The following is a 24,091-nucleotide window of genomic DNA, read 5'->3' on the forward strand; positions in this document are numbered from 1 at the left end:
CACCGCATTCTACCACAAAACGCACCCCAGCAGAACTAATCTTTGGCAGTAACCCGCGGACCAGGTTGTCCACAGTTCATCCAGATCTGGGTCTCTGATTGCAAAAAATATTGCCGCAAACGTCACCTAGAACAAGATTATAGACAATATAAAGATCCATGAGTAGTAGGAGTAATCTTACAAAAATTGAGCCCAAGCTCATACTCTGTTCTAGTCGGGGACTGATTGTGGAAGTGACACATTGACCAATTACGAGCATTGACTGACACTAAGGTCAATGAACTGACTCATGAACTGGAGGTGGTGGAACCAGACCTGTCGTGGCCTGCCCTGACCATCCTACCCTTCAGGCCGAATCGCAGAAGGGCGCAGAGATGTTTGCAGAGCAGAGCTGTCTGGTGAGGAGTCCAGTAACTGAGACACGCAGCCAGGAGGGCAACAAAGATGGGCAGTCGCTGTCTAAGGTCAGCGAAGGCGGACAGTCGCCGCCGACTCAACTGTTGACCCGATTAACTACGGGTCCTGAGCAAAGACTGACACAGCAAAGCATGTCGAGCCGGTTCAAAAGAGAAAGAAGACCACCTGAACGCTTTAAGGACTATGTGCCATGATTATTATTAAATACTTTTGCCTTTTATAATTATAATTACTCATGAGATGTATTCTAATTCTCACTTGTAGTTTTGGGCCCAATGTAATCTTATTAGTTTGAAGGGGCCCAGTCAGCATTTACTGCACAGTGGTGGTGGGGGGTGGGGGGAAAGAGTGTTCAATATAAGCCTGCCCTCTGCTGGACATTATGATGCCCACATCATGATGCCATCCTTCCATATATATAACCCCATGTGTGTCAGTAGCTATGTTAGTCGAATAGAAGAAAAGGATGAGAAAGCATCACGTCTCTGAATCTTAATTGTGAGAGTACATAAACAACAAAGAGATTGTCTATCCAGAATTATTTTTAAGAAATATTGTTAAATAACAAATATGGATAGGTTTTTTGATTTACATTTATATTAATTTGTAAGATGTATATGATATGACCAGTTATTTGTTATGTTAGAAGACTTTATATGTAGGATTTATGTTAAATTCAATAATAATATTTTTAAAGGAAAAAAAAAGACTTGTACAGTGATGCAAGAGCATCAACCTGAGTTTCCACGTGGAGAAGCAAAGGAGATTATTGTGAACAGGACTTGGTCATAGGGAGAAGTTCCTTGGTATCTATTTAAAGGATGACCTATCCTGGATCCACATCTCTTTATTACTCAGGAGGCACAGCATTGCCTACACTTCCTCAGGAGATTGAGGAGGGCAAGGCTACCAGCCACCATCCTAACAAAGTTCTACAGGAACACAATAAAGAGTTTCCTGGCTGGTTGCATCATTATGTGGTATGGTAGCTGCAAAGTATCAGATAGGAGGTCAGTATGGAGAGTAATTAAAACTGCTGAGAGGATCTTTGGGGTTTCCCTTCTCTCTATCAACATTATCTTCAGGGAGCAGTGTTCAAAGAAGGCATAGAGAATTATTGAAAACCCTTACCATCCAGCCTGCAGTATTTTTGAGACACAACCTTCAAGGATGAGGAACAAGAGCATAAAAAACAGCACTGCCAGACAGGGAAACCACTTCTTCCCCCAGGCAGAGAGACTATCGATCAATCCAAGAAACCAGTATTTTTTAAAAATATACATTTACTTTGGATCACTTACTATAAATGTCATTTGTGCACAGGGTGTTCTGCATGTGTGTGTATGCATGCATTATGGTCAGGAGATAAACTGTTTCATCAGGTTGTATATACATGATATGTACAATCAGATGTCAATAAACTTGAACGTAAGGGTCCGCTCTATATTTATACAGTTTTTTCTGCACACATTCATTGGGATGTATTTCATATATAGTTAAAATGTCTTCATTTTCATTGTTCCAGTCATGTTGACAGCTGTTGAAAATTCTTTTTGCTATATTTTCCTACATTACTAAAATTAGCATCGCTTCTAAATGACTGATATTACATGAAGCTCTGGAATGTTTCTATAATGTCAAGTTATATTTAAATCTAAGTCTTTGAATGACTTGTGAGCCTCTGTAGCACAAGCTACGCTGAAGAAACACACAGCCACCACGTAGGACGTCTGCAATGACTGTTTTATTCAAATCCCGCGTGTGCCCCTTTAAGGGCAGCATGAGTTCAGTGACATCATAACGGCTGCCCAAAGCGCGTGCTGGCTGAAAGCACGAGGCAGGGAGAACCTCTGATGGCACCATCTTCTCATGGCTGCCCCGCCACACGGTGGTACAAGTGGGGCTGGATCACCACAAGAGAATGCGCGGCCACACAACACCCCCCCCCCCCCCCAGAACCGGCTTGCACGTCCCACTGCTTGGGCATAATCGTTTGCACCAGCAGCAATAGGTCCAAGTGTGCCGCCTTCAGGCGGTTCACGGTGAACAGTTCATTTGTCCCCGATATGTCCTGAGTAAAAGTCTTGCCAGACCGCTGGAGGACCTTGTACAGGCGGTGCAAAGGTGCCGTGTGAGGTCCACGCCAAACAAAGATGAATTCCACCGAGTCCAGCTCTTTGGGAAGATGGGCCAGTCGTGTGCTGTGATACGTGGGCAGTGGGAGGAGGGAGTGAGGAGAGCTTGCTATGGAGATCCGCTAACAGGTTCGTGTGCTCGGATGTAGAGCTGGGTTCTGGGCTGAAGAACTCGCCGGGTAAAGAGAGTGGCACGCTCAATAACAGCTCTGCAGATAGCACCTGTATGTCCTCCTTGGGAGCTGTTCAGATGCCAAGGAGGACCCAGGGTAGTTTGTCTGCCCAACCAGGGCCTGAGAGGCGAGCCATGAGGGCTAACTTCAGGTGGCGATGGAATCTCTCCACCAAACCATTTGCTTGCGGGTGGTAGGCTGTGGTGTCATGGAGTTTAAACCCCCCAGGAGGCTCGCCAGTTGAGACTAGAGGGCAGAGGTGAACTGGGCACCTCTGTCGCTGGCGATGTGCGCCAGAACTCTGAACCTTGCGATCCAGTGGCTGACTAGATTTCTGGCGCATGTCTCAGCAGAAGGCTCCTTGATGGGAATGGCTTCCTGCCATCTCATGGTCCGGTCGACCACTGTGAGCAGGTAGCATGCCTCCCTGGACACCGGCAGGGGGCCCACGATGTCGACATGGATGTGTTGGAATCTCCTAACTGCCGGGTCAAGCTACTGGATTGGGGCCTGCGTATGCCGTATGCCGGTGGACCTTGGAGGCTTGGCACTTGGTGCAGCTCTTCGCCATCTCGGCCACTTCCTTCTTGAGCCCATGCCATATGAACTGCTGCACCACCATACGCACCGATGTCTTCACCGAGGAGTGGGTCAGGTCATGGACTAAGCTGAAAGCCCATGACCTCCAATGTGGTGGGACTACTGGGCATGATGAACCTGTGGAGACGAAGCAGAGCAGCATGTCTGGCTGCTCAGCAACTGAATGTCCTGGAGGTTGAGCCCTGAAATGGTGGTCCTGAGGGCCTGCGTTTCTGCGTCCTCCCTCTGTGCTTGCGCCAGTTGGGTGTAGTTTAGGCTGGGTGTGAGGGAGTTAATTGACGGTTGGGAGAGTGCATCCACCATGACATTGTCTCTACCTGCTTTGTACTGGATGTCGGTGGTGAACTCCAACACGTAGGAGTGATGATGTTGCTGGCGGGCTGACCACGGATCCTTGGCCATCACGAGAGCCTGTGTGAGGGGATTGTGGTCCGTGAATACCGTGAATGGCCTTCCCTCCAGGAAATACCAGAAGTGCCGAATGGCCAGGTACAGCACCAGAAGCTCCCGGTTGAAAGCTCTGTACTTGAGCACCAGTGGGCGAAGGTGCCTGCTGTAAAAGGCCAGCAGGTGCTACTGTCCATCAACCCACTGTTCGAGTACGTCCTCTATCACCGTGGCTGAAGCGTCTAGTGAGAGTGCAGTGTGTGCCTTCGGGTGCAGGTGCAGCTAGGGTGTCCTTTGTTGCCGTGAAAGCGCTCTCTGCCTCCTCTGACCAGACCAGAACCTTATTTTTGGCGCCAATCAAAGCGAAAAATGGTCACATGATGTGGGCGACGTCGGGGATGAAACGATGATAAAAAAATTACCATTCTTATGAATTATTGCAGGCCCTTGAGGGTGGTGGGTTTGGGGAACTGCTGAATGGCCACGACTTTCTCTGGCACCGGGGTGGATCCTGCTGCTGAGATGGTGTGCCCTTGGAACTGCAGCGTCTGTCTGCTGAACTGGCACTTGACCCCGTTGACTGTGAGGCTAAATTCCGCCAGGTGGGCAAACAGGATGCGGAGATGAGCCGTGTGCTCCTCGTGGTCGCGGCTGGCGATCAGGGTATCATTGAGGTAAATAAACACAAAGTCTAAATCCCTACCCACTGCTTCCATGCGGCGCTGAAAAGTCTAGGCTGCGTTCTTGAACCCTAAAAGGCCGAAGGGAGTTATGATCGCCGTCTTACCGATGTCCTCAAGATGGGCTGGAATCTGGTGATAGCCCTGCACCAGATCAACTTTCGAGAAGACCTGGGTGCCGTGGAGATTGGCCATAAAGTCTCGAATATGGGGAATTGAGTACCTCTCTGGCATAGTCACGTCATTTGGGCATCGATAATCCAAGCCCCTGGAGGGTTTGGGGACCATGTGAAGAGGGGATGCCCAGGGGCTGTCCAAGTGGCGAGCGATACCCAACAACTGCAGGTGAGAGAACTCCTTGGCTAGCAGCAGCTTCTCGGGTGGAAGTCGCGGGCCTTGGCATGCAGTGGGGGCCTTGCGTGGAGATGTGGTGGTTTACCCCGTGCTAGGGCAAGGTGATGCTGAACCGGGGCTTCAGGATGGAGTGGAACTCATCAAGTATCCTGGAATACTCATCCCTGGGAGCAGCGATGGCGACGATTTCGGTCTTGAAGGCGTTCGTGCCATCTAGGCTAACCGAGCGGAACATGCGGGTGTTGACCAGCCTTTTGCCCTTCATGTTGGCCGTGTGCTCTGAGGAAGTCAGCTTCCAACAGTGCAGTACCCACCAAGGCCAGCACAAACCTCCAGTGGAATTTATTCTTTCTGATCTGGATCTGCGCCCTGCAGGTGCCGAAGGTTTTGATGGCAGACCTGTTGGCCGCCCAAAGGGTTGGACCACAAGCTCAGGTACATGTCTTGGGGTGGTTGGGGGAAGGATGGTCAGCTCCACTCTGGTGTCCACCAGGAAACGCAGGCCGGTGGACTTATCGGTTACATGCAGGAAGCTGTTCACATGGCCAGCCGTCGCAGCCATCAATGGCGGCTGGCCGGGTCATTTCCCTGGAAGTTGCACAATTGCTTGCACCTACGAGCTTGTGCCCCCCAGTGTTGATGGTAAAGACACCAGGTGGGATGGTGCTCCTCCGTCTTGTACTGGGGGGCTGCGGCCGGCTGGTCCCTGGGCGAGTGAATTGGCTGAGGGCAGCCTCGTTCTCCCTCTTGATGCGCCAGAGGGTGTCTGCCTGGACTGCGACTCACATTGGGTCTGTAAAGTTCTCATCCGCCAGTAGGAGCTGAATATCCTTGGGCATCTGCTCCAGGAAGATCTGGCGGAACAAGAAGCAGGGATTGTGATCTTCTGCCAACGCCAGCATGTCATCCATGAGGGCCGATGGTGTTCGATCTCCTAACCTGTTCAGATGCAGGAGTCTGGAGGCACGCTGTTGTGGGAAGAGATCGAACGTGACCAGGAGAAGGTTCTTGAGGGCAGGGTATTTACCCTTGGCTGGTGGGTTGTGGATGAGATGATCCACACTGGCTACCGTCTCCTTGTTCAGCACACTCATAACGTGGTAAACATCGTGGCATCTGTGAAAATGTTCCTGAGGTGAAACTGCACCTCCGCCTGCCTGTACCACGTATGCGGGCGATGGGTCCAGAAGGGGGTCAGTTTGATGGCAACAGCGTTGATCTCAGCTGGATCCATGTTGCAAGGCCAGAAAGACGTCTGGGCTCTTTGGGGTCACCAATGTAGTGCAAGCTACGCTGAAGAAACACACAGTCACCACGTTGGATGTCTGGAACGACTGTTTTATTCAAATCCTGCGCGCGCCCCTTTAAGGGCAGATGAGATTGGCCACCGCATGCGTGGTGACATCATAACGGCTGCCCAAGGCACGCGCTGGGCTGCGAGCATGAGGCAGGGAGGATCCCTGACGGCGCCATCTTCTCATGGCTGCCTTGCCGCGCGGTGGTACAAGTGTGGCTGGTTCGCGACAAGAGAGTGTGCCACCACACCTCTACATTTTTCAGGTAAATTTTTCTGCATGCATGAATTATTGGCAGTGTTAATGTTAATGGAAAGATGTTCTTCAGTTGTTTATCATTAAATCAAAGATAAATTAGATAAATATAAGCATAGAACTGCTTACTAATTTTAGATAGCACAATTAACATTGTAATTTGAACCACCTGGAAAGATATTCTCTCAGTCCTTGAGGGAGGCTAGTGTAGAAATTGCAGGGGCTTTGGCAGAAATATTTAAAATGTCCTAAGGCACGGGTGTGGTGCCAGAGGATTTGAAAAAGGCTCCAAAAATAACCCTGGAAATTATAGGCCAGTGAGCCTGACGTCATTAGTAGGTAAATTATTGGAAGGAGTTCTAAGAGATCGGATATACAATTATTTGGATGGCCATGGACAGATTAGGAATAGTCAACATGGCCTTGTGTGTGGTAGGTCATGTCTAACCAATCTTTTTGAGTTTTTCCGAGGAGATTACCTGGAAAGTTGATGAAGGAAAGGCTGTGGATGTTGTCTACATGAACTTTAGTAAGGCCATTGACAAGGTCCTGCATGGGAGGTTAGTCAAGAAGGTTCAGGTGCTAGGTATTCATGGTGAAATAGTGAACTGGATTTGACAATGGGTGGATGGGAGAAGCCAGAGAATAGTGGTGGATGATTGCCTCTCAGACTAGAGGCCTATGACTAGTGATGGACCTCAGGGACTAGTGTTGGGACCATTATTAGATCTGGATGATTATGCGGTAAATTGGATCAACAAGATTGTAGATGGCACTAGGATTGGGGGTGTGGTGCACAGCGAAGAAGGTTTTCAAAGCTTGCAGAGGGATCTGAACCAGCTGGAAAAATGGGCTGAAAAATGGCAGATGGAATTTATTGCAGACAAGGGTGAGGTGTTGATTTGGGAAGGACAAACCAAGAAAGAATGAATGGTGGGACACTGAGGAGTGCCATAGAACAGAGGGAAGTGAATACAGATACATAATTCCCTGAAAGTGGTGTCACAAGTGAATAGGGTTGTAAAGGGAGATTTTAGCATATTGATCTTCATAAATAAAAGTATTGAGACATTGATGAGGCCAAATCTGTAGTTTTATGTGCAGTTTTGGTCACCAAACTACAGGTAAGATATCAATAAGACAGAAAGACATCCCACTAGGATGTTGCCTGGATTTCAGGAATTGAGTTACAGGGAAAGGTTACTTGGAGCGTAGAAGAATGAGGGAAGATTTGATAGAGGTATTTAAAGTTATGAGGGGGATAGACAAAGTAAATATAGGGGAAAAATTTAGGGGGAACATGAGGGGGAACTTCTTCACACAGAGAGTGGTGAGGGTGTGGAACGAGCTCCTTGATGAAGTGGTGAATGTGGGCCCAATTTTAACATTTAAGAGGAATTTGGACAGGTACATGGATGGGAGAGATATGGAGGGCTATGGACTGGGTGGAGGTCAGTGGGACTAGGCAAAACAAAAATAGTTCAGCCAGACTTGAAAGGTCGAATAGGCCTGTTTCTGTGATATAATGTTCTAGGGATCTATGGAACATTTATCAAACAAAATTTGAATGAGCTAAGATGAGTCCAAACATTTTGAAAGAAATAGATTTTAATTAATATCTTATAATGGGGAAGAGATCTGCAGGAGCTTTAAAGTGCAAATTCCAAAGCATGGAGCCCTAGCAGTTGAATACACAGCAAACAAATAAGAAACCTTAAATTTTGGATGCTCAAAAAGCCAGAAAGGCAACACGACATTGGGTGATTGTAAAGCTGGAAGAGAACTGTTTAATAAAAAAAGAACTAATGTATAATATTTTTAAAGCATAATTTAAACTTTCATTGTTTTCAACATTTGTTGTTGTGATGTCCATGATAATATCCGAGGACAAGAATTTTTCTTCTTTCTCCTTTTCATCTCACTATATTTATGATGGAATTATATTTGTTAAAATCAGACGATTGCAGTTAAAATACTTAATTAAGTAAAATTTAAAAATCCAAATGTAGAGTATTAACTGAGATGGAAATATTTTAATGTACCTGTATTACATTAATTAGTGGTCACAAGGCTATATTTGGGTGCATGGGCTAGTGGGGCATCTGTATCTCTCTAAATAAAAGGATAGACTAGGAGAAAATATGAGGAAATGGGATCTAAAGATGAGATTCTGCTGATGGATACTTTAGAGTTTTATGAGTAGAGACAGATGACAGATGTTAATTGGGAGTTACCGGTTGTAGACAATATTCAAAAAAATACATATTAAGGTCAAACTGATGATGCACAAGAAATAAAAAAAATTCTGTTAACATTGCAGTCCAGCAGCAATAGAAATATACCAATTAACTTATTTTTAAAACAATATAATTATTAATAATTACTAATAATATAAAAACTTAGCTAACTTAACCCCAACTAGGTGTGTGTGTGTGTGTGTGTGTGTGTGTGTGTGTGTGTGTGTGTGTGTGTGTGTGTGTGTGTGTGTGTGTGTGTGTGTGTGTGTGTGTGTGTGTGTGTGTGTGTGTGTGTGTGTGTGTGTGTGTGTGTGTGTGTGTGTGTGTGTGTGTGTGAGATACCCAAACCATTACAGCTCAGGCACAATTCTGCAAAGTCATTCCAAAATTCTGTCCTGGAAATCCTGTGTTCAAACTCAGACTTTTAAATTGATGCACAGAAGTAATCATGAAGGAGGTGAGAGAGACTGAGTGATGAGACTGCCAATACATACAAATCCTTGTTGAGTTGCTTCCAGAGAAATGTTCTTTCATGCGAATGGTTGTTACAACTCCCCTCTTCCCTGTGTAGGGGAAACGAAATGTGTGACTTCCATGATGTTTCCAAAACCCAGGCATGGGTCAGATGAAATGACTATCACAATGGTCATGATCCAATGAAGCAATTTTCATGCTCTCTTTACCCAGATATGGGTCAATCAAAATGACCATTACAGTGGTCACGGTGGTTCAGTAATTTGTCTGACAAGGAGAATCAGCAGAAATGTCCATTTCACACAGTCATACCACCTCTGTGTTTATCAGATGGCTGGCTGAACAAAACTGAAAACTGTTTCTTTAAGTTTCTCAATCACATGATTCTCTTTCTCCATCTGTTTTTCCTGAATTAAAAAAAATATTGTTCTTAGTTCTTCTTCCAGAGAAACACTTTGTTTATAGTCAATATTTAATGGTGCCACTCTGTCTCGCCACAAGCTATGAATGGTTGCAGCTTGCACTAATTCTTAAAATGACAGTCACACTAACTGAAAGGTGAGCTTGTAATATTTCCAAATGCAATTTTAGGTGGAGATGGAAAGATAAAGGAAAGAGTAAACTCCAAACTCTTCTGAAGGACATTTTCTAAAATTAGGTTTTTTTTGGTGTTTTAATTTGAATGAAGTGCATGAGGAAACATTATTTTACTTTTACACACGAACAATAAATCCCATTGGAAAAATGTACTTGAAGATAAATTTGTGACCTAAATGCTGGGAAGACCAAAGTAGTTGACTCTATCTGAAAACTGTCTGCAACTGAACCAACCTTGAATTATGCTTTGGAAAGTATATTCATGGAATCTGATCATTTATTTTCATTTCACTACCTTCTCTTATCTGATATTTGAAAATCTACATCAGTGCCTTTGTTGCTGCAAAGCCTAACTCTGCACTAGACATTGCATACTTCAATGAAGGGCTCTAGCCTGAAACATTGGTTAACATACTGTGAGGAAGGGCTCTAGCCTGAAGTGTTAGTTATGTATCTTTATCTTTGCTCTATAAATTACAGTTTGACCAGCTGAGTTTCTCCAGCATTGTGTTTTTACTTTGACCAATCTCTTTTATTTTATTTACAAACTCAGGCCATTGAAGATTCTACTGTTTGTGTTCTAACCCTCAGAAAAATACTGTTAATCCCTCATTCCATAACTTGCATGAGTTCTACAAACAATCTTAAAATTTTCATAATTATTTTCAAATCCCTCATGCTGATGAATTTCTAACTTCCCAAACTATTATCATTCTTGAAGATATCTATGTACTTTTCAAAATTCTGACCATTGAGTCTAAAAAAGAAAGAAGGAAAGAGAAATGGCAAGATCTATGGACAAAATTTCAGAGTTTGGGTATTGGTGTGATCACCAGTGATAGACTGATGAGCAGGAAGCAAGAATTAGAGGAACATTCAGGTATCTTCAAGGGATGTAGAGCTGCTGAAAGCAATCTTTCATTCTCTCATTTTGTTATTTGGTTCAGTTATTTTCTTTGTTGGTTAATGCTCCCCAAACCATCACAAGTAAGAAAGTTCTGTAAACCATGATGTTTGCTTAGTTACATAGTTCTGCTTTAACTCTTGTGTTTGGCCTGCAGATAAATTGAAGGAAAATTCCAGATAATTGCATAAAGCCCTCATCATTAATAACTTTTTTTATATTTCTACATGACGCATAATGTGAGAGTTTTGAATACAATGGGTGATGAAAGCATCTGATTTTTGATGAACTTATTTAGACATATAGCACCATTACAGGCCCATCCAGCCCACGAGCCTGTGCCACCCAATGACACTGAATTGACCTACAGCCCTCGTAAGTTTTTGAAGGGTGAAAGGAAACCAGAGCACCCAGAGGAAATCCACATCGACACAGGGATCCTTACAGTGTTGGATTTGAACCCCGTTCACTGACATTTTAAGAGTGTTGCGCTAACTGCTATGCTAACTGCTGAGACAACATTCTTTTAATTCTTCATAGTTCCTTTTCTCATGATATTGAGATGAAGGTCTGTTAATTTGTAGGAAAACATCTATTTGATATACTAATATGAACATTGTACACTATTAATATTTTGGTAGGAAACTTATAAATGAAGAAACAAGTTGGCAGATAGGACCCCCTCCACCAATTTCTGAAATACCAGCTGCCCAAGAATTGCAGAAAGAGCTAGAAGGGCTAAGATCATCAGGTATAATATATGCTTTTAATATTTCAAAACTTGCTCATATTTACTAAAATGAATTGCTATTTTTGTAATTTTTTTGAAGATTGAAAATTTCAATCTTGCTTTGTTTTGTTGACCTTGCATTTTTTGGAGTAAAAAGCAACTCAGGCAATTATACAGTTCAAATATCTGTTTCATTCATTAATAGCTGATCAGAATTCTATGTACTGAAGAAACATTTGTATTTGTAACAGGTTTATTCTTTAAAAATATGTATGTGTGGTGGTGCACATCGACACAGGCAAACAGGCACTGACTGCATTGTTACTGCTGCAGCAGCTGTCAAGATGGCGCCGCCGCGCACATCTTCTCCCGTACTCAGACATTGTGACACAGGACTTATGAGACACCTTATAAGGCGCAGCGTGGACTTTAAACTGTTGGAAGTGCAAGTGACTTACAGTGTGTAGTCTCCTTATTTCACTTCCCTTAGTACCTATTGCTACAATTGGTGACCCCGACGAGCCCAGATGATTCTGGACTCTACACCATGGATGCTGCTGCAGTGGCTATGAAATTGCCAACCTTCTGGATGCTTCGCCCACGCACTTGGTTCGGGCAAGCAGAAGTGCAATTTCACCTCAGGCAGATTACTTCCAACTCAACAATGTTTTCCCATGTTGTCAGCTCCCTAGACCAAGAGACCACAGCCAGGGTGGATGACCTGATACATGACCCCCTGGAGGAAGGAAAATATCCAGCCCTCAAGAAACTTCTCGGCCTGTCCAGACGACAGCACGCTGCCAGGCTCGTGCACCTTAGGAGACAGCACCATCTGCCCTGATGGATGAAATATTTGCACTAGCAGAAGGCCACATGCCATGTCTCATGTTTAAGTAGACTTTCCTGGAACAGATGCCAGACAATGTACATCTGGTGTTGGCGGATGAAGATTTCTCAGACGCATATAAAGTCGCAGCCAGAACAGACGTTCTGTGGCGTATGGAACACGAATAGGGTCCGCCATAAACCAGTTGACCCATCCCCATCCAGGTCAGCAGATCTGAGCCCACCCGAACTGAGCACAACCATGCCCCAGCAAACCAGCAGAGGCACCAAACACTAGCTGCTATTTTTATCACCAACACTAGGGGGCACAAGCGCGAAGATGCTGGCAGCCCTGTTCATTTTCGGAAAACGCCCATGCCACCTGCCGCTAATGGCTGTGATGGCTGGCCACACCAATAGCCTATTGCATGCCACCGACAAAGCTAGTGGGCAGTGGCTCCCGGTCGACACGGATGCAGAACTCCGTTTTATCCCCTCAACTGCCCTGGAGACATGAATGTGCCCACGAGGTCCCACCCATCGGGCGGCAAACAGCACCGCCATCAAGACCTTTGGCATGTGCAACGTCCAAATACTACTCAACAGAGAAAATTTCCTGTGGAATTTCACAGTAGCCCCTGTGGACACATCACTCCTTGGTGCAGACTTTCTATGAATGCACAACCTGCTCATGGACATGAAGGCTAAACGCCTGGTCCATGGCCAGACCTTCCAAACCATCCAACTTAAAGCAACCAATGCTTGCAACGCAAGCGTTGCCAAGGTGAGCACCACAAAAGATGAGTACAGTTTCATTCTGGACGAATTCCTAACCATCCTCAGGCCTCAGTGTATCTCAACTATGCCCACATCTTGACCCAAGGCCCCCTGCTCCATGCCAAAATCAGAAGGCTTCCTCCAGATTATCTGCAATTGGCCAAAGAACAATTTTCTTGGATGCAAGAATTGGGCATAATCCACAGGTCCAACAGTCCGTGGGCATCCCCACTTCACATGGTCTCCAAGTCTTCAGGTGGGTGGTGGCCCTGCGGAGATTACTGCCACCTAAATGACTCCACCACGCTGAACGTCTACCCAGTCCCACATATACACGGCCAACCTGCACGGCACAAAGGTTCCTCAAATATTGATCTAGTATGGCTGTCGTCAGATTCCTGTCTACCCGGAAAGACAGCCATCATCAACCAATTTGGACTTTTTGAATTCCTCCACATGCCATTTGGCCTCAAGGGTGTGGCGCAAACCTTCCACCGTTTGATGGATGTGGTGGGCAGAGACTTGGACTTTGTGTCCATCTACCTGCATGACATACTCATTGCCAGCAAGGACCACGAAGTGCACAAAGATCATCTCCACAGACTCTATACATGCCTGTCTGACTTCAGCTTCATGGTCAACTTGGCAAAGTGCTAATTCGGGAAAGAATCCATGCAATTCTTAGGCCACACTATCACTTCAAAAGGAGCAACACCACCAACGGAAAAAGTCATAGACATACACCAGATCGCCCACCCTAACTCCCTCAGAGGCCTCTAGGAATTCACCGGGATGGTTAATTTCTACAACCGTTTCATCCCAGGGGCAGCGCGCATCATGTGCCCCCTGTTCGCCATGATGTTGGCCAAATGCAAGATCCTAGCTTGGACAAAGGAGGCTAACGTGGCTTTTACCACAAATAAAAATGCCCTGGCCAATGCCACCTTGCTGGTGCACCCTAGATTATATGTGCCCATGGCCCTCACTGTTGGCGCATCAGCAACATCCATTGGGGGAATCCTTAAACAGTCTATTGAAGGTCAGTGGGGGCCGTTAGCCTTTTTCAGTCACCATCTATGCCCCCACAGCTTAAGTACAGTATGTTTGACAGGGAGCTCCTTGAATTCTATTTTGCCATTTGACATTTCCACTATTTTCTGGAGGGCAGGCTGTTCACAGTTTTTAACTGACCACAAGTCCCTCACGTACGCCTTCTCTATGGTCAAGGATCCCTGGTCAGTGTGCCAGCAACACCACCTAATGTACATATTGGAGTTCACCACCACCATCTGACACCTGTCCGGTAAGGTCAATATTGTGGCTGACACCCTCTCTCAACCCACCATCCAAACCTTGTCCCCTTGGCTGGACTACTTCCAAATGGTGCAAACCCAAAAAGAGGACGCAGAAACACAGGCTTTCCACACAGCCATCACTGGCCTCCACTTTGAGGACATCAGCCTGCCGGACAGCTCCGACATACTGCTGTGTGATGTTTCCACTGGTTCACCGTGGCCAGTCATACCACAACAATGGAGGTGCCAAGTTTTTCATGCTGTCCACGACCTTGCCCATCCATCCTTAAAGACCACAACCCGCGTGGTGGCAGAGAGGTTCATATGGCACAGCCTGAGGAAGCAAGTTACCCAACTGGCCTGCAATTGCACCCAGTGTCAGACCTCCAAGTCAAGACTCCTGTCCATCAGTGCAACCCTCCGAAAAGGCGATTGAGCCTATACATGTTGACATCGTGGGCCCGCCACCTGTTTCCCGAGATGCCTGGTACTTGCTAATGGTGGTAGACTGCACCATAAGATGGCCAGAAGCCATCCCATTAAAAGACACTTCCACTGATTCCTTCACTTGGGCACTGCTCATGCATTTGGATTGTGAGGTTTGGGATGCAGCTCATATTATCACTGACAGAGGGGCACAGTTTACATTGGTACTGTGGAGACAGCTAGCAACTCTTCTGGGCATTAAGCTGCACCACACTGCCATATACTACCCACAATCCAATGGCCTTATCGAACGCTTCTACCGGCACCTGAAATCAGCTCTCATAGCCCTTTTAACTGACCCCAGCTGAGTGGATGAGCTCTCCTGGGTCTTCCTGGGCATCCGAATTCCACCCAAAGAGAACCTGCATGCCTCCTCCGAGGAATTGATATACGGCACCCTATTAATCCTGCCAGGTGAATTCTTCCCACTGTCCCAAGACCCAGACGCCAAGGGGAGAGCAGCGTTAAAGAAACTACAGGACAGGTTAGCCTCCTTCTCTCCCTCCACCTCACCCCCCCCACCATCACACCATGGGCACCAGCCCACATCCATTCCTCAGGACTTATTAACCACAGATTTAGTTTTCTGCCGCGGACCACATTAAACCCCCCCCACCCCCCCAACGACCCTATGAGGGCCCGTACAAAGTCCTACGCAGCACGGGCAGGTAGAGAGGAACTATTCACAGCACATTTTGATCTCAGCCAGCTGGTCGTGCCAGCGCAACCCAAGTGCCAGGGACGACCTCACAAAGGTCCAGCCCCACTGTGCTCAGGGGTAATGGAATGCTAGAGCCTGTTCTAGGCAGGGGCGTTGTGTGGTGGTGCACATCGAGGCACTGTTATGGCCACGGCAACGGAACAGTCGCGTCAAGATAGTGCTGCTGGGCACATCTTCTCCTGTGTTCAAATGGGCCGCGCACACACACTCGGCTGTGTCGTGATGTCACCGCCTGTGTGTGGGTGGGACTTAAAGGGCACCTTATAAGGCGCAGCACGGGGTTTTCAAAAATAAACTGTTGGAAGTGCAAGCGACTTACAGTGTGTAGTCTTCTTACTTCACTTCCCTTAGTAGCTACCGCTATATATTAATAAAATGTTATTCTTTTATCACAACTTGTCAAAATGTTCTCAATGTTGACCTGGAGTTTCCATTGGATTATCCTGTTTCTTTCATGTTCCCAAAAATAGTTTTAGATAAATTGACTATCGTAAATTTCCCCTTATGGAAAGTTAATAGCAAAAGAATCAAGAGTTGATGGGCAACTGAGAGAAAATATGTTGCAGGAGTACTGGTAAATATTAATGAGATTACTAATAGTTGGCACAGACAGGATGGGGTTTTTCAGTTAATGCAAGCTGAAAAATTGAATGAACCAAAAAGTACTTTTCAGTTTTTTGAATTGCAATGAGCTAATTTCTTTATTACTCAGAGAAAAACAAGAATTTGTAGATGCTGGAAACTTGAACAAACAAGGAATAACCAGAAGGATTCAACAGGACAGGCTGTATCCATGAACAGAAATACACAGCCAACATTTCAGATGGGATCCTTTATAGAATCTCAAAAAAGGGTACCAGCCCAAAATGATGAATGTCCATTTCTCTTCATAAAAGCTGCCTGATCTGCTGAATCCCTCGATCTCTGCTTTGCTTCTATATCACCCAATTTGTTATAATGTTATCAACTTATTTGATCTTCAAAATCAAAATCTGAAAATATTACAAATAAACATTGGGTTTATCAGAGTATCACAAAGAAATTTCTAGTATTTTGCTTTGAGACCTGTTAATATAACACTTGATCTTCAGACAAAAGGATTAGATTTTTATTTCCTGATTTCTGTCTACATTTGAAATAGTTATTATGCATTTCAATTGTGTACCTTTTCAGATTTATGACTTTTGCAATATGTCCATCATTTATCACATCTTTTAGATTTTATTTCTGAAATTTAACAGCTGAAATTTCATCTCTGTCATTATTTTGTCTGCTCTACCTACAATTTTTTCAACCAATATGATCAAGATCTTCACTCATTTCTGAATTTTAATTTTTCTAATTTTTAGAAAAACACTAGTGCAGTTTCATGTAACCAAAGTCTACTCTCAGAATGATATTCGATGTTCTTGCAGTGGCCCCAAGTGGTTGGAAAATGGCTCTTTATTGTGCATTATGTATGAAGGCTAAATTCAGATTTTGTTCCCATAAAGTAAACATTAAGCATAACATTTCCATGAAGTGCCATCAAATTTGAGACAAAGTCAAATATATATTTTGCTCTCATTTTTGGGACAATACAAACTTGTTATTTTATTGTATTTAGGGTCAATGTATATAAGATGGCAGGCTTTACTTTCAAATTAATCTTAAGAAGGCTAGTCATATTTATACTTTCTGGAGGGAACACAGCACTTTTCCTAGGTTCAACATGTCCTCACTGACAATCTGTCACTTGATAGCTGAATCATGGCCCTTGTATTGTCAATCAGACAATCATTTTTCAAACAGCATCCTAAATTCATGGCACTTGCTTAATTACCATATGATCAGTGGATTCCATGACCTCAAGATTCAATGACAAACACAGCAGTTTAGGTTACATTTCTGAGATCAAGGAAAATCAAAGAAAATTAGAATGGATCGATGGAATAAATTTGATCATGACTAACCTAGTTTTATCAGGAAGGCTATTCCAAAAATACTTTTTTTATAAAAGTACAATAAATATATGCCATAGAGACCAGTTTGGGGTTTCCAGCACCATTTTGAATTTTTAAATTGAATAGTAAATTGCACATAGAGTACTGTAAAGCTCTAGCCTCCTCCAAAACTTTTGCATGAATAAATGTAAATTATGTCCTACGCATAAATCTTTACAGGCAGTTTTATTTTTATATGTTCTAATTCTTGGGTGAAAACACCTCTGTGCATGCCCAGATTTAAAGTTTACAATAATATCTGTGTTGAAAGGCCTGATTGTTTTGTTCAAGTTCAAGTTTATGTCATCTGATTGTACTAGTACCACCTGACAAGGTATTGTTTTCCAGTCCACGATGCAGAACCATGCAAACACATAAACAGGCATGACATACAAATGATACATTAAAATACTATATATGTACATAGAGTAAAATAAATAAGTATATACTAGAATCATGGAGAATTGTTTTAGTAGTCTCACTGCCTGTGGCAAGAAGCTTAGGCTGGTGGTCTGGCTCTAATACTTCTGTATCTGTTTCCCAGTAGAAGTAGCTGGAAGATGCTTTGTGTGGGATGGTTGGGGTCCTCTCTGATTTTCAAACATTCCTTTTAACAATAATCATAGTAAATCACATCGATTGGGGTGGGGGGGGGGGTGGGGGGGTAAGCAAAACCCCAGTAATCCTCTCTGCCATCTTTAGGGCCCTGTGTATTGACCTCCAATCCATGTTTGACAGCAACTGTATCACACTGTGAAGCAGCAAGCCAGGACACTGTCAATAGGGCTCTTGCAGAAACTGACAGAATGGTGGCCGATAGCCTTGCTTACTCAGCCTTCTAACAAAGTGCAGTCACTGTATGTCTTCCTGACAAATTAATGGATTCTGAGGAACATGGTACAGTTCACTTTCCACTAGCAAGCTTTTCATGTCTGGTGGAGAGTGGTTGTTCCTGGTTCTGAAGTCTACAATCATCTTCTTTGTCTTGTTCACGTTGAGTCTCAGGCTGTTATTTCTCGCACCATTTCACTCTTCTCTGTATTGCGACTTATCGTTGTTGCTAATGAGGCCAACTATTGTTGTGTCATCTGTAAACTTGATAACATTTGTTGGGGCTGGATCTAGTTTTGCAGTCATGGGTCTTTCTATCTTGCACCATATTGAAGTGGATGCCTAATTTTGCTCTATTTGTCATTTGAAAAGTTAACACAGCTTTTCAGCAAAATTTAGAAGACAACTAGGTTAAAGTCTCTGGATCCTGATAAAATACAATCAGCAAAAGGACGCTGTGATAGTACAGGTCTATCACCAATGTACATAGTGTATATAGTTACTGTATCTAGACTGTGCTTACAGCGATTGGCTGAGAGCTAAGCCACTCCTATTGTCTGGGCCTTAAAGGGTTGTGTCCCTAGCCAGGTCGGATTATTCCGGACTGGTCGGCCACCTGTGAAGAGCTCCGGTCTTTTGCTAATAAAAGCCTTGGTTTGGATCAACAAGTCTTTGGTTCTTTCGACGAGCTCTACAATTTTATTAGCAAAAGAATTTTTTTTGAAAGGGATGGAGCGTTTAACTCGGCCAGAAAAACTTGATATCGACCCACAGTCAGCTACAGCCTTCAAAGCCTTTAAGTTCTGGCTGCTGAACTTTGAAAACTTCCTGAGATTCATTGAGGTGGAGGAGGATAACCAGCGTCTAACAGCATTGCTGTCTATGGTGTCCTTGAGAGTCTACGAGAACATCCAGGATGAGACCACTTACACCGCAGCCATAAAGGTACTGAAAGGACTGTATGATCAACCGGTGAACAGAGTTCATGCCCGGCTCGTGCTTGCGTCGAGGAAGCAACAGCCCGGTGAGTCCAGCAGGGCATATTTACAAGTATTAAAGACATTGGGCAAGGACTGTAACTGTGTGGACAAAACTGCTGCCGAGATCACAAATGATCTCGTCCGGGATGCCTATGTGGCCGGGCTCCGATCGAATGAAGTGAGGCTGCGCTTGCTCGAACAAGGGGTAGAAAAACTAGAGGACGTGGCCCGGATTGCAATCACAATGGAGGATGCAGCCTTAAAGTCCACCGAGCTCTCTAGGGACTGGACCCCACATTCTGATGTGAGTAGAGTGCCCTTCTACCCTACCCCTGACGGCCTGTTGGCTGCTGCTACCCTGCCCCGTGCGAACCCGAAATGTTATTTCTGCGGGAGGGACAAGCACAGCAGATCCCAGTGCCCAGCAAGAAAAGCCAGGTGCCAGAAGTGCCTTAAAAAGGGCCACTTTGCTGCAGTCTGTAGGTCTAAAATGGCCGCCAGCAAACACAGTGCCTCGTGTGAAGCCCAATCGCCGCTTTCCCATTCAAACTCTTCTTCCCCAGAGCTCTCGTCCAATGAGAGCGAGGGCTCCCCTGCACGGCAACGCCTGACGTCACGGAGACGCCGAACCCGGAAGGGGCAACCCACCGTCGCAACCATGGTGATGGCCCGCCTCTCGCCCCCGTGCGGAACACTTGACACTACCGCCGCTGCTGCCGCCGCCACCGCCACAGCACCTTACTGAAATCCATATACTCTATATCCACTCCACTTGGAGGTAAACTTGCAGTTAGTCTTCTTCCTTGTCCTTTTTCGTAATAGAGGTCACATATTTGGGAAGTTCATGGAAGTTGTCAGCTCAGGTCACGGTAATGCATTTTGTAGCCAGAGCACAGGGCATGCACAGTATGCTGGTGGTTAACAGAATTAATGTTTAGGATCCTATATGGGCATTGAGCTTCTTAATTGTTAAGGCTCTACTCATCTGGGCATAACCTATGCCTTCCAAATATAGCAGAGGCTTTAAGGAGGCAGTTGTTACAGGATGCTTAACCTCTGATTTGTTCTTGGATTATAAACTGGCTGCTCTGGTCATTGGTGAAGATCCCCAGGATGTTTATTGTGGTAGACTCTTCAAAGCTAATGCCATAGATCCCTTATAATTGTAATTGACACTTGTCTGGCGAGAATGTTACTTGCCAATGTTCCCTAGGTTTTACTGAAAGAGTGTGTGGAATGCTTCGCTGTCTTTGGCACAGTGAAAGAACATCAGAGCATGAAATAGGAGCAGGAATAGGCCATATAGTTCCTTAAGCCTGCTCCATCACCCAGTAAAATTAAAGCTGATATGATCTTGACCTTACCTTCACTTTCCTGATTATATTTTACAACCCATGAAAAGCTCTAAAAATCACCTTGACCTTGAAAATTGAAAATGATTTCCACAATTCTTGAAGGTGCACAATTGATGGACCTCTTGAGAGAAGAAATTCATCCTTTTGCCATCTTAAATAAACATGCCTTTATTTTGAAACAATGACCTCAAGTTCCAGATTCCATTAGAAGTGGAAATGATCTCTTAGCATCCACCTTGTCAAGCCTTCTCAGAATCTCAAATGTTTTATTCAGAACATCTGTAATTCTACTAAACTCCAACCTGCTCAACTCTGTAATCACCCTCATGAACTGAAAGCAAACAATGTGCCAACATTAGCAAGCATACAGTATCCTGAAGCTTGATGTATCCATGGAGCCAAGTGTGGAGGTCAGGAGGCGTTTGAGGTTGTGTTGGAGGCCAAGGTAGCGGCCACAGTTAGGAAGTCTGCACTGTCAAGACAGAATATAAGATGTTGTTCCTCCAATTTACACATGGCTTCAACCTGCTAGGACATGAGACAATGCACAGCCAAGCCATTATGGGAATGGCTTTTGGAATTGCAACAGCTGCCTCTAAGCCATTTCATGTCAGGCCTCTGCCTGGAGACCAGCTACAAGAGCGGATCAAAAACTTCAAACTTACCTTTCAGACAGGAGCCTTAAAAGGCTGCTCCAGCATCACATTCATATTGAGCGGTACCTCATGGTGCCCCCCCTGGATCCGATGGAGGTGGGGCAACTGGTGCTGTAGTGCGACCCATCATAAATATACAGCAAAGCAATGGCTGTCTTCTTTACCCATAATCCTCCATACAGCTGGAATCGTTCTGTGTTTCCCAGAACAGTTCCAGTTGCGTGAGGGATTGTGGGTGGGGAAGAACGGCCATTGTTCTGCTGTGTTTTGAGCCACAGAGAGTGGCCCTGAAGTCCGCACCGGCCACCTCCTGACAATCCCCACTGGCCACCCCTGCCCTGACGACTTCTGCCGGCCACGCTGCCCTGATACATTCCCCCCCCACCACCGGCCCACACCGCCCTGATGGCCCCTGCCGGCCCCCACTGCCCTGATGGCCCCTGCTGCCCTGACAGCCCCCGCCGATGGCTCCTGCTGTTCCCCGCTGCCCTGACATCCTCCCTCAGGCCCCCCTGCCCCGACAGCTCCCGCCAGCCACCGCTGCCCTGATGGCTCCCACCCACCTACCCCTAGTTTGAGGGGGTCATGGAGAGAGAGGGATGAGTTGGAAGATGGGTCACGGGCTGATGGCATCATCAGCCCATCCCTAACCAGCCGCTTGCAGCAGCTGTACATTCAGGTCAGGCAGCAGAGTGCAGAGCTCAGCGGATTATCCTTCACTGAGAAGGGTTGGAGTTGGTGTCTCGGGACTGGCCATGGCGCATTCGGAGAGGTAAGTCTTTAGGTGAAAGGCTGAAGAAGCTCCACCTTAACAGAAGAGCAGTTTCCTTGCTTGAAAGGGCCTGTTGAGACATCCTCGTGGAACTTCATGTTAACTTGTAAATAATTAACAATGAATTTTAATGAAGCTTGAGCATGAACACTCAGTTGAAATGAAACAAATCAAAGTTTGTCTGATTTAAAAAAAAATGCAATTTCATAAAGTTTTTTTTTGTTGAACTTCTGGCAAAGAGAAAACACAAAATCTTACAGTATAATTATCACTTAATCTAGTTCTTGTGTCCTCTCCTTTCAACTTTTAATGTCAGATATAAAAGGTTGTAACGAGCATTGCTTTTATTCTCAACCATTCTAAAACCATCAGTTGAAATCTGGATTTCAGCCTGGGTAAAGTAACAATGTGGAAAAAGTGTGTCAATTGCTAATGTTGTTGGTTGTTGTTACATATTGATTAAAAGGAAAGTAATTTTATTCATGTCAAACCCATAAACCCATAAAAAAAGTTCTAATTTTTAATCTATGAAATCTTGTTGATCCTGATTAATTTTTTTTTTCAGTTTATATCTATCTTTTTGCTTTATCTTTACAGGGATCAAACCATCAAAGAAATTTGTGCCACCTTTAAAGAAGAAAACTGAAAATGATTGCCAGACACAAATGGTTTTTGATTCCCAATATATGCATACCCCAATCAAGCATAAAACATTTGAAATAGGGTTAAATAACTTCCTAAAAGATCAATCTGAGTTTAGATTCAGAAATGACAATTCTATTCCTTCAACCATGCTGTTTAATGACAACAGTAAAGGTCATGGCAGACATCAGAAGGAAGATACATTTGATCATTTAAATTTTCTTAGTACTTCACATCATAAACCTGAAGAGAAAGATGAAAGTAATAATTCTTTGTTCCGAAAAAGGTAATCATCTCATTTGTATTATGCAGGACACACTGTTGTTTTGAAACAAGACTTGACAATTTCTGTTTCCTTCTGGAATTGAATTTCCAAAAAAGTTTTTGGAAGTTTGTGTCAATAAGCACCATCAAGGAAGCTTAATTTGAGGGAATACCCAAATAGATACTTTGGGTATCTATAAAATTAAGGGGATAGATGCTTAATTTTAGCTTTTCTAATTGGTAGGATTGGAGCATCTCCCTGCTTCACATGCCACCTCTTTTTCCTTTCCATTGATTTCACTGACATAACAAATAGGGTAAATAGTGATAAAGTCAGTTATGTGTCCAATTCTGTTCATTTCCACTAAGCGGGCTTTTTTTACTTTGAGCAGCATAAAGTAAATCAGAATTCAAATTAGTGATTCATTTTCCCATCAATCATCCTTATACAGTTCATGGAAGTAAATGACTAAAATTAATGCAATAACACAATTTGCATCTCCCATCAACAAAATTTTGCTGAGAAAATAATCCTGTTTATTTTGAGAAATTTTTTAGATTTATTCATGTAATGGTTGTAATAGTGCCTTTACTCATTGGTCACAGTGAACTAATTGTATCACAATTTCAATGTAGCATTTGCTGAGTAAAAACATTTTCAATAAATCATTCCACCCCTTCAGCCTATTGGCTGTCAATTAATATTTTACTTCTACGCCATACAAATCTTAAATCTCCAAGGTGCAATCACAGGTCTGTGGAGCAAATTTAATTCAACAGGTGAAGCACTTAGAGGACTGTAATTGTTGTGTTTTATTTTGGGGTAAGATTGATTTACTGGTGACTCTTGCTTGAAATGCTACTGTGGTTATTTGTGGAAAGAATAGAATCAGCTTTGGTATTGCCTCTGATAAAATATGGCTCACCATCAAAATCTCCAGATGTCTGCTTTGATGAAGTATCACCACAGGGCGATGGAATTGATCAATGGAACTTTAAACATTTAGAACTAGGTTTAGTCTTCTTGGTCCTTATATAAATAATAGCCATTTACATTAGTCAGTGGGGTTGCAATATAATCCATTTGGATAAGAATATAAAGTTGTTTATGGCGAGGTTATGGTTTCCAGGAAGGCCTTCAACCTGTTATCTAACCCCTCACCACTAAACTGCACCAATCATATGAAGAGTGGTGTGTTGAGCCTTAGTTCCTGAGCCACCCTTGTAATTGTTTTCACTTTACAATGTTGAAAGGCCATTATACATT

At 44.3% G+C, this 24,091-nt stretch overlaps 1 protein-coding gene across 9 annotated transcripts in view; it reads left to right on the forward strand.

Moving 5' to 3' along the window:
- The window catches only part of hfm1 (helicase for meiosis 1), a 197,843-nt gene that overhangs the window by 21,832 nt on the left and 151,920 nt on the right, over nucleotides 1–24,091 (forward strand). For 6 of the 9 annotated variants that reach the window (XM_069939173.1, XM_069939172.1, XM_069939178.1 and 3 more), the window contains 2 exons: nucleotides 11,150–11,259; nucleotides 22,516–22,846. In XM_069939173.1, the coding sequence (XP_069795274.1) occupies nucleotides 11,150–11,259; nucleotides 22,516–22,846 (441 nt within the window). Of the gene's footprint in view, nucleotides 1–11,149; nucleotides 11,260–20,740; nucleotides 20,936–21,187; nucleotides 21,243–22,515; nucleotides 22,847–24,091 lie in introns of those variants that run through there. The other 3 variants (XM_069939180.1, XM_069939181.1, XM_069939179.1) reach the window with 3 other exon arrangements.

Source organism: Narcine bancroftii, chromosome 5, assembly GCF_036971445.1.
Source record: "Narcine bancroftii isolate sNarBan1 chromosome 5, sNarBan1.hap1, whole genome shotgun sequence".
Taxonomy (NCBI): domain Eukaryota; kingdom Metazoa; phylum Chordata; class Chondrichthyes; order Torpediniformes; family Narcinidae; genus Narcine; species Narcine bancroftii.